Source organism: Mixophyes fleayi, chromosome 4, assembly GCF_038048845.1.
Source record: "Mixophyes fleayi isolate aMixFle1 chromosome 4, aMixFle1.hap1, whole genome shotgun sequence".
In the NCBI taxonomy this organism is placed as follows: Eukaryota; Metazoa; Chordata; class Amphibia; order Anura; family Limnodynastidae; genus Mixophyes; species Mixophyes fleayi.
In genome coordinates, this window is record NC_134405.1 from 285,137,616 (window position 1) to 285,149,809 (window position 12,194).

At 39.1% G+C, this 12,194-nt stretch overlaps 1 protein-coding gene across 2 annotated transcripts in view; it reads right to left on the bottom strand.

The window, feature by feature from the left end:
• Window positions 1-12,194, bottom strand: part of DOCK2 (dedicator of cytokinesis 2) — a 699,501-nt gene that overhangs the window by 209,726 nt on the left and 477,581 nt on the right. For both annotated transcript variants that reach the window (XM_075209814.1, XM_075209813.1), the window contains exons 28-29: window positions 11,472-11,570; window positions 9,435-9,529 (exon numbers count right to left, since the gene is read on the bottom strand). In XM_075209814.1, the coding sequence (XP_075065915.1) occupies window positions 9,435-9,529; window positions 11,472-11,570 (194 nt within the window). The remainder of the gene's footprint in view (window positions 1-9,434; window positions 9,530-11,471; window positions 11,571-12,194) is intronic.

The window sequence follows — 12,194 nt, forward strand, 5'->3', positions numbered from 1 at the left end:
TCGAGTTCAGCGCTTTCACAGAGTTGACGCCGTTCTTATGTGCAGTGTTTTTACAGACCACGTCCGTAAAGAGGCATTGTGTGGATGTTAATGGGTTAATCATGCAAAAGACCCCATGTCACATCAGAGCACAATGCGCAACATTTTTATTGTAACTTTTTAGTGTTTAAGACTACTAAAATTATTATAAATAATATCAGAATCAAAATTTAACTAAATCACAGCAGTCTACAATTGCAGGGAAATTAATTAACATAATGTATTTGCCACAGGAAAGGAAAGTATAACTTCTACAGTGTTATGCCCTTGGAGGAATTCATTTTTATGTATTTTTTTATTTGCTGCTTAATATGCATCTTGCAAGTACATCAAGTAAAATTTTCATTGCTTTGTGGTCAACCTTGCAAGCAAAATAGATTGGTACATTAGTGTTAAATCTCAAGCCCACTTGGGAATTGAGACATTGATCCATAACATACAGCAAGGTGTACAACATGCCATTTAGCAATCTTCCCGGAATACAAAGAGATGCTATATATGAAACAGCCTTGTTTAATTTGCACGTACAATGTGTGATGAATATTAAAAGTTGCCAATGCTTGCACAGTTGACATGAGGGGATTATTATTACCCATACTGTTTAGGTCATATAGATATATAGTGTAGATAAACAATAATGGAATTTAAAGGTTTAAGTAATCAATAGGAAAAGATTTGGGGAATTAAAGGATCATTCAGTAAAAGTTTATGCACAAGAAAATTATCCCTTACATTTTGTACTTTAATGCAAAATGCCAGTACTGTCATTTCACCAATGAACTCCACATTTGGCTTGAAAAACATTTACAATTTTCTTCTACTATAGAATTCTATTACATGGTTTCTACACTACAAGAGCATTCTTAGAAATCTTGGGTGTAGCACATTCTAGTGTGTAAGCTTATCCTCTAGGGTGTAACTATGCATCCTGCATTATTTCTGATTCAAAATGGAAATATCGGTGGACAAAATAGCTGTTTCAAGTTGATTCACAAATCATTATTTTTAAGAAACAATGAAAATAAAAATAAATATTGGCTCAGCCATCCAAAATAATGTTAGATATTGATGGTGAATTCTGTAAATATGTTTCTAGAACCAGTGCACAAATAGCCTACATTTTATGTATATGTTGTCACGGTCTGCCTCCGTCTGCTTTGCATCATCTCCCTTGTGAATGCTGCTTGCATCCTGCAGTACCTGTTTGTTTTGCACTGTGCAGTATTTGTGTTCATTTTATGTGTTAGCAGCAGTACCTCTGATCACCAGAGGTGCTGCAACTGTGCCTGCCTCCTGTGCTTTAAGAGTTAACCTTCCTGTTGACTAATTATTCCTTGCACCTGGGTGTGTCCTTCTTATACTTGTCTCTCCCAGCATTCATTGCTGGTTATTGTTGTCCCATCCTGTTGTTCCTACCCTCTGCTGTGCTTGTGGTTTCATGCTGTCTGGATCTCTCTATTTCACTGCTTACCTGCTATCTGGGAGCTTTCCTACATCAGCCATCTACCCGGTATTTATTCCTGCATTTTCCTGTATATTCAGTATTACACCATCAGATTGTTATTCCGGCAATAAACTTTGTGTGTTTTCACCTCATTCCTGGCTCCTGAGTTGCACTTTGTATTTGAACCATGACATATGTACTGAGAAAGAACTGTACAAAATTATATTTAAGATGCACATAAACCCTCATGTTTTCAGTTTCGCTACCACTGCTTTTCAATGGAGATGAGATGTCCTAAAGAGCTGCTAAATTATTTTTAAAGTTAATCTATTTCAAGATGCAACCTCTCAGAAAGTCATTAAGAAATACTGTATACACTAATGTATGTTCAATAAACAAAATACAGTCCTCAGGAAATCACCAAATGAAAAAGTATATGATATTCACAAATCTACTTTATATAATTTTGTTTTTTTGTAAATAGGTAAAAGAAAGTTATTACAAAAAATGTACCTTGTTTCATGCTTTTCTCTGATCAAATGTTATCTATACACGTAGCCACATATTGGGCTCATTTATCAATATGTGCCATTATGGCTATTTTTTTTTATCACTGCAATGTATCAATAAAATGGCAGCTGAGCGATATTTCGCTGCCCTGACAATACTGACCCAAAACGGAAGGGAATACCTTACCACTTCCCCAAACCAGTCTGCAGGGATGTGCATATGCATGTCCCGATTAGTCAATTGACACATGAGCAGTGGAGCTGTAAGCACAGACGAAAACATTTTTAACATCAATTTTCTGTTATCACTATCCTGAGATGGAGATAACAGAACAAGTGTTGCAGAGGTACATGTGTCACAGCGATGATTGTTAAATAGACTTCCTCATGCTTTTCATCATATGCTAAATATGCTAAATATGCCCTACAGTAATTGTTCTACCCAGTGATGTAATGACCTTGTACACTGATAGAAATGTTGGCTGCATTACCAAGGAATTATTTTTGAATGATTTATCTTGGAATACTTTTGCTTTTAGTCAATAAATAACTCATTCGCCGCTGTAGTAACTGAATCTCCGCCCTTGCACTTGTAGTAACACATTTGTGCCCCCACTCCTCCCCTGTAACACATTCCCCCCTTCACCAATGTAGCATGCATTTTAGATGTGCTTTTAATTTAAAAATGTATTTAATGATAATAAAATATAGTTTCACTTATCCTGGTGGTCTACTGGGGATTGATGCAAATACTGCGGTAGTTTGCCACCGCTCTGCATTGTGGGATTGAGGAACGGAAAGGACACAGTAGCAGCCTTTGAGCTAAGTGGCGGCACAGAGCCACCGCACTTTAGCCCCAGCTAGCAGCCAGTATACCGGCATCAGAGGGGCTACCAATGGCACCTCCTGGATTCTTGATGCAAGTGCTACAATGTAACATGGATGGTTCAGCAGCATTAGCAAAAAGACTGTTGTCATGGGATCTGACCACCCACATTCTGGAACTGATTTCTTCTTAATGTGGGAGCCAAACCATCCTGCTTAGCAGACATGCTGGTGCCACACACCCCAGGGTGCCTGTAAGTGAGCGTAGGACTGGTGGAGGTAAGAGAGAACATGAGAGGAGTTAAATAGGAGCAGAGATGTTCTCTCTTCAAAATAGTGCTGACTAGGAGTCCCTATTCCTATTGAACCCATCCAGGATGGTGCTTGCATGGACGTAAAGGCTCCACGGACTGAACTTTATTTGCAAGTCTGAAAAAGTCGGCGGATATTGCACTCAGTCACTACCACGTGGAGTGAAGAGTGTGGCTTAGCAGCTGGGACTGCACATCAAAGTTGTTGAGACAAATATGTTGGTGAGGTATAGGAGTGTGCAGTGCACAGTGTGGCGGGCCCTTTGGTATTGTCACATATTTGGAATTATTTTGTGTCCTCTGTCTCTGTTTTGTGCCTCCTTATGACTGGTGAGGCAGAGCAGGGGAGGGAAGAGGAGACCTAATGTAGGCTGATTACAGCAAGGCCGTGTTCTAGAAATGCAGCTGAGGCAGACCAGCATGGTGACGAATATACACACATGTCATGAGCCCTATCTGTCTCACCTGTTAGGGGGCCCGGGGCAAATACCCGCTAATGATGAGGATGATGGTCATAAGCTGCACTATTATAGGAATTGGTTAATATTTTTGCTACCTTCATTCAGCGAGTATAAAGAAGTATTATATCTGCTGTATTGTATGAAATCTAACTTGCAATTGTGTTTTTCGCTATCAAAACAAATGTTTATAAACGTTTGTGACCTGGTTGTGTGTACAAGTATGTGGGTGTATGGATGACATAAGGCTGAATCAGGTGTAGATGCTGCAGGTACCGAGCTGGACATATTTCGAGATGCCTTCTACTCAGAATAAAGACATAAATATGCTATATTTGTGAGAGCCTCTTTTGCACATAAATTATGCCCAACATGTGAACATGAACAGTTAATTTATTCTTATTTGATGCCAGACTGACCTTATAGCCACAGGGAGAACTGGTACATGCAACATGGGAATTAGGAAGAGCTGACAATAACGACAATAATTTAACAAGTTTGTGAGAGTGGTAACTCACTAGTTAAAAAAAGAAAGAAAGAAAGAAATGATTTATTTATCAAATATAATTAAGAAACTACATATCATGCTGACCTTTCAAAGGAATGAATTCATGAGAAAATAAAACAATGCAATTAAATAAGCTGAACAATGATTTTGTGACAGATGCCAGCAATTTAGGGACTGAAATATGAAATGTCACCTATAACAAGGTCATGAGAACATCTGACAACACATGTATACAAGTATAGAATATATTCTATATTATAACTGGCAAGAGAGGATTTAGATAAGTCAGATAAAAAACAGATAATAAAAATAGAACTCAGCTACTTCCTACCCACTTACACATTGCCCAATAAGCAGTGATGCATACTACTCAATTCCCAGAAACCAAATACTGTCCCAAAATATAGATTGCCCCTGCCCAGTAATACAAGCTGTCAAGTCTCTAGTAATCCATTAAATCTCCACAAAGCCCCATTATAGTAACATTGAATGTCCCTTACACAGTAGTATAGACAGCTCTCTGCCCAGTAGTACACACTATGTCATGCCACAAATACACACACCATATGATATACAGTAATACAGACTGCTCTTTGTCACCCTTTAAGATATGCAGTTTCTTCCAGTAATAGAGTCAATATACTAAGATACCTTGGGACCACCAGAAGGAATTAAAAAGGGCCGATGCTCAAGATGAAAAGGTTGCTCTTCGTGCATTAGCAATTTTTATATTATACAGTAATACAACCTCTTTTCTCCCTTTTTTTCATTATGGATACAGTCTGGCCCCAAATATTTTACACCTAGCTAAGACTAAATCGTTTTTACTCCGTGGATCCTACAAACATTTAAAGAAAAGCTTCTCTGGGAGCTCTCGCAAAGGCCCTACTCCTGCATGATGACTTATTCTTCTTCAATGTCATGCCAGCTCTAACTTGGCAGAGATCCGTTCTTGATCTCTATTCTTAGTTGAATTATTTTTGTGCTTTCTGTTGCTCTTCGCAGATAAGCTCATTTCTACACACACTTTGCCAAATGTAATAAAAAGCTTCCTCCACACAAAAGTGCCACATGTATGTACCAAGAGGCATCATTTATGTCCCATCACTGTTATGATTAATACATAAATGTGGCTAAACCCATCTAACCCAGAGACTGACAATGGTGGACCTCCTAAGTGGTATCTGCCTTGTGCAGTGGTAGAGCGGCTTTCCAGAAACCACATATTGTATTCTGCTTTTACCTACCTGGTTTTGGTTCGTGATACCACTGTCTATTCTTGGATAAGTGCTTCCTTCCAAAATATATTTGGTGAGTGCAGCATTTCAAAAATGGCTATTTTAAAGTGCCTGTTGCTCACTGATTGATGCACGAAACTATGCTATTCATAAGAACTATTTCCTTAATTGACAGTATCTTAATTAGTAATGCTGTATATATTTCAAATTATCAACATAATTTATTATGGACTGCTTGCACTGGGGATTCTTTCCACATATTTCGTGTCAATGTGCAAAGTAGAGGAGTGCCTGTACTATTTTCAGAGCGGTCATTTGGAATGATGGAAATTCAATGGAAGTACAAGTCTAAATAATCTCTCTAAGTATGGGAGTTTATACACACACGGTAACTTGTTTAATTATATGTACTCATGAAAAGGATTCATATATTAAACATATATCTTGTACATTTTATGCAGTTCCACTGTACAGTTGAGCTTACCATATAATGTTTGGTGTCTAGGACAATAGAACATACTTGCCAACTCTCCCGGAAAGTCCGGGAGACTCCCGAAATTCGGGTCAGTCTCCCGGGCTCCCGGGGGAGCTGGAATTTCTCCCGGATCCAAGATTTTGCGATTCTCGGTGAATCGCGCCATTTTGGAGGGTGGGAGGGGGCGGGGCGAGGCCAATCATTTTGCCCCCCCCCCCCCGCGACGTACAGTTTTGGCCCCCTCCCTCCCTCCAGTCACGCCCCCAACTCCCGGAAGCAAGGTTCCGGGAGTTGGCAAGTATGCAATAGAAGTCACAGTGATTTGTCCATGATTCAAAATCAGTCAACACTGGACATTTAGTCAATTTCCAGATAAACTGACAATGTCATTTTGTACAGTCAGTGGATTTAACCACTGAGCTACCAGTTTTCAAAAGTACAAATAAATATATATTTTTATGACAGATGGATTACAATATTACTATGATCCTGAGAAGCAGACTTGCCACAGTCGCAACAGAAGCATGCACAACTGGGACCACTTGCTGAGTATATCTGCTGGAGAGACAGAAGAGTGAAAAGGAAAAGAGGTGCGTTTGTTGGCACTATTATAGGCTCCTTTCCAATACTAACCTTCAACAGCCAATCAGAGTTTACTGCAGAACAAGAAATTGAGATCTATCAGCTAACAATAATGACATTGTGACATAAGTCTCATTTTCCAGCAGGAGCACCTCTTCCCCTCCCCAGTATAATAACATTAATCATAATATCATAATTATTCTCACAGACTTCACTGTTTAAGGGACTTATGTTGATTTAAAATAGTTTTCCAGACTTTATTATTTACATGCAAATATAAAATATGCAGCACCCATTCGATTTCAGCTGCAAAACTGTAGTTTGTAGTACTTATAAATAAGACGAAACATTTCAACTTAACTTCCACCTGAGCACACACTGTACACACTAGCATGGATCACTTGATTTACTTTCAGTGTCACAAAATATTTAGCTAAAGGAGAAGCTCTGACAGGACAAACAATGACAAACAGTGCAATGAATTTCTCATGCAAGTACACTTTACACATCAGGGAATTCTTTCTTATTTTTCATTTATTTCACTACAGTGTGCATCCATGTATGGGAATAAAACCAAACTACAAGCCAGCAAAAGATAATCCAGTCTAGCAATTCAAATTCTAACTGTTAAAATCTTCCTTAGATTAACTGTTGCACATGATACAAATAAACTCTCATTTTGGTTCCTTTTGGCCAGTTACCCACTGGTGTGAACAAGCATGCTGTTACTAGCGATTTTAAAACCAAGTAAATCATGCAAACATGCATACCTTCCAACTATCACAATTCCAGCGAGATAGCCTTGATTTGCTGACCTTGGAAGGAATAGGTCTTTTGGTAAAGTGGGTGAATCGTCTCAGATAATACGAGTGGTTGCTTAGAAAGTGGGCGGGTTTGAATTCATTGGGGGGCGTGGTTTGTACAGGTCTAGGACAGATTTATTTAGTCCCAGTTTAGTTTTGTATGAATTATTATGGAAGGGTATTCTCGCATTCAGTAAAGTGAACACAAGAGAGTCAATAGAGTGCCCTACATTGATGCCCACTCTCTGCAGGATTGAACACTGGTTACACACCACATCTCAAACATAATTGCGATTTTCTTAATGCCAGAAGGTAACCGGCCTTGAACAGCATATGTTGATTATATTACTACTAGATACATTATAGGATATGTGTTGATCTGTCTGGCAATCTGTTTGACCGAAAAACAAAACAAGAAGAACATTTTATTGACATTCAGTTGGATAAACGTAAACAATTTAAGGGAATGAATTCACAAAAGTACAATTTTAAATCTGGTGCGTAATAAGTGAACATCCCATCAACATATTCTGCTTTGTTAATGCTCAAAGTCTTTCATTATCTTAGAGTTGAGCAGGTCTCCTCAAAGCCAGAGCGACAATCTTCTCTCCTACTAACTGCTAATGCTCACATGGGCCTTTGTGTTATTGATGACCCTCCTGTGAATGAATGGAAAGTTCACAAAGGCATCTGCCCCCCGGGTCGGTTCCGTAGTGGGCTATTTTGGGCTGGGTCACTGGGCCACCTGCGTCTTTTTTGCTTTAAAATGTTCCTTATAGTCTACTGAATCGAGTCTTGCCCCTAGGCTAACATATGCCAGCCTCCCATGAGTGCATTGGTGGACCACTGGAGCCAGCAGGGAGACTCACTGGACCAGAGAGATGCAACACCAAAGGTAAGTAGAGCTTTATATTTTTACCATGACTTTGTCAACTCCATCGAAAGCAAAATCTACAGTTTTGGTTAGAGTTATTCTTTAAAACAAACTAAAATTAGAACACTTTTACATGCTCTAATTTGGCCTTATACATTCAGTACCTGCAGAATTTATACCTCGCCTACATAACATTCACTCCATCCACTGTATTTTACCGTTGTAATGCACTGCACCATTGAATTGTTTAAATTAAACAAGTACTGTAAATATACACATATTAAGTATCAAGTGCATATTTAGTTACTTACATATTGCTGTATCCCTTATGGCTTTTCCCAATCAAACATTTTTGACTCACCCATTTATTTTCCTTTTTGCCCCTGTACATTCAAACTAATAGGAGTGCGACTCTTCAAATAGACAGAGAGACAAGCCTCATAGAGTGATTGTCAAAGCTTTAAAGGTACCTTAAAGACCATGAGACTTATGGAGCTGCCATATTAACGTTTCTGAATAAGACATACATAGCTGTAAAGGACTGGAGGTGTGTTTCAGTCACACTTCTGGTTGGATAACTGTAACCCTCTCCAATCAGAAGCTGGACTGATACACCTCCTGTCCATAGCAGCTGAATGCCCATATCTTATTCAGTAGAGTTAAACCAGTGGCTCTATGTAGCAAAGGTGCACTGCTTATCTATGCCCAAACATGAGGTACAGGCCACTAAAGGTGTAAGAGACTATTTGCATTTACTGCACAGAATATATTTTTTCCCAGTTAGCAAAAACACTATTTCTGTTATTGAACATAAAGTTCCAAGAGACCTACGTTTAGAGCATCTTCTGTTGGATTGCATGGAAGGTATTATATTTAGGAAATAGCATCAATTTATAAAGGTGAAGTCCGGATGTGGACAAGACCCTCAGATTCTTTATTTCTATTACCTATAGCTGGGAGCAACCAGCAGCTGTATTGCATGGTGAGCAGGCAGCAAAGGCTTCTTAATTCAGCCAATTCTTTCTTATTGCACTAAATAGAAGAATTATGTTAAGCTCTATGGGAGAGTAGTGGATGGACCGTGTACTCACAGCATGATATAGCTCCCAGTGCACCACACTTTATGTAACTGAGATTTCCCGAGTTATGGCGCATACCCCTCTGCAACATGGGGACAGATTGTAAATGCCACACGTCCTAAACAATAAAGTATCTGAGCAGCAATGAGACTGAGAAATCTACAGTATATTTCAAAGATGTTCTTTCTTTAATGATGTCCTGTCAAGAACTCTGCAATAATTAGTATATAGGTCTATGAGTAAAATAAATACAAGCAGTATCTAATAGTTGTAACAATGATTCTCTTACCTGTTCTGAACCATGCTCATAGTCATCCAGTCTGAAGGATAAACATTCTTTCCAATAAGATCTTTAAACATTATAAATGTCTCCATCAAAAAGTCCTGGAACAGATTAAGTATACACATTTTGCAAACATATCATTTAAACATAGAATTTAAAAACAAAGTGTTAAATACAGCTATGCCACACAAGCATAATCCAGTAAAAATGACTTTACTGTACTGAGCACACTAGTACAGAGAGAGCACTATTAGACTTCCAATCAATGGAGCTCCATAAAGGACCAAGAAAATGTCCCCTTGTATCAAATTAATTGTGTAACCTATCTAAATCTATGATTAGGAGCTAGTGATATCTCACAACATGTCAGGCTGCTATCTTGCCCTCTTTGTCCACTTTTTGCCTTATAAAAGTTTATAATATACATGGAGTATTATTTATCAAGCATCGTTTTGTTTTTTCTTAAATTGCAGGTTATCAGCGATTTTGCCGACAGGATGTAAAATGACAAAACCAAGCGTGTTGGGTTGGAAAATATATATTTAATAAATCCACACACTGTCTTTTGCCGCCACTCTTATTCTCCCGCCTTGCCAATCTTCAGCCTATCTTCAATGCTGCCACCTGCCTTAGTTTTCTCTCTTGTTGTTCTATCTCTGCTTTCCTTCCCTCCAAGTCACTACACTGGCAACCTATAGAACTAAATTTAAACTCCTCAACCTCATCTACAAAGCCCTCAAAAATTCCCCCCCATCTCCAACCTCATCTCTACCCTCATTCTGTCCCACACCCTTCGCTCTGCCAATGACTGCTGCCTCACTGATTTCCTCTCCCCAATCCCACCTCCAGAACTTCGCCCGAGCTGCTCCTCACCCGTGGAACAATGTCCCGCATCCTATCAGGTTATTGTCTACTCTCCATGGCTTCAGGCATGCCTTTAAAAACTCTTTTATTTTTTCAGGCCTATCAGCCTTCCTCCTAACTACTTTGCCAGTGCTATCACCCCCCACTCAGTGCCACCCAATTTGAGTCTTCATGTTCTCTTTAGGATTTAAGCTATCAGGAGCAGGGCCCTCTTTCTCCTGGAGTTCTACTTCTGCTAGTCCATCACCCTCTGTACCTCTAGGCCTGACTCCCGAGTTCTGTTTTCATCACGTTCTATTCACGTTGGACATTACCATCACTCTTATTCACTGTGCCATAAATAACTTGATCTGCATTACTAAGTTATATGTGTTTAATCTGTTAACTAGTAAATGTCTGGTACAATTTTGTTTAGTTTATTAATGTATAATGTAAAGTATTATAAATCATTGCTGTCTGTGTATTGTATACTACTATAAATTTCATGATTTGTGCTGTTGACTTTTTGTGCTTCTTATAAAAAAAGATAATAATAATAATAATATTTGTAATGAAAGACAGGTCAAACTGTACAAGCACATATATACAGATAAACACAAAACTAAACTCACATGTAGTATTCTGTCTATGTATAATGTAATGTTAAGCACCAGGCCACTGATAATACCATGGTTAACCAGATAGTTTGTCATTGAATTATTGTATGATGTTGTCGCGAAAACCACAGTTTACAGTGACTAACAGTTGCTGTAAATAATAATTAGGTAAAATATTGAATTCATTTAAATGAATGAATTGGCAGCACCTGTGGTCTGAGTGGAGGCAAAGATCAATCACTTACAGTTCTCCACTAACCAATCGCATGTGTTTTTTTTCTGCAAGTGTGTGACAGCTTCCTCTGCGTAGACCACAGATGCAGCCTACTTGGATGGGAGGCAAACGTTTGCGTCACAAAGCACAGTACACATGCGCTGCATGCACCCCACTCATCTGACATGCATAGTTTTTCAAGGTGCCATGTGGTGGCAGAAAAATGTATTGTAGGAAATTAACATTATGCTTCGTGAAACATATGACTTGATTTGATTTCCTTTAAGAGTTATATGAATAAGGTTACACTGTGTTAAATGTTATCTTAATGCTAGGTACATCTATTTAAAAATATCATACAGTACTTACCACCAAGTCTGAACTAGACTGAAATATTTCAATGTAGTGAGCATAATGCTGGTCATCCATCTGGTCCAGAATCGCCGTCATACACGCCACAAAATGACTCTAAAAAGATTACAATCAATAAGGAAAGAATTTTAGTATCACATGTTCAACAATTTAGTAGAATAAATTACAAATTAACAATAAAACCTATATGAGGATAGTTACAAATGGAGTTTTCAAGAAGACCCAAAAAATCTTAGGCCACAGGCCATCAACTGGACAGTAGCTAATGCATACTTGCCAACTCTCCCGCATTGTCCGGGAGACTCCCGCATTTTGCGAGAGTCTCCCGGACGAGTGTGGCAATCTCCCTGATAGGAAGGGGGAAAAATTTAGTTTAAACGCCGCGATTCACCCGGAATCGCGGCGTTTAGCCCCGCCCCCACTGTAAAATGACGCGATTTGCGTCATTCCGTCACGGGGGCGGGGCCAAAATGACGCGATTTCGCAGCCCCGCCCCCTGCACGCCCACGTCCCAGCCGGCATCTCCCGGAAGAAAAAAAAAAATGTTGGCAAGTATGAGCTAATGTTCAGCAAACCACTACAACATTAGGTGACTCAACAAACTATCATCACGGTGGCTTAGTGGTTAGCACTTCTAAACATGCTGGTAAGTTAACTGTCTGCTATCAAAAATTTACCCTAGTCTCTGTCTCTCTCTCTCTCTCTCTCTGTCTGTGTGTG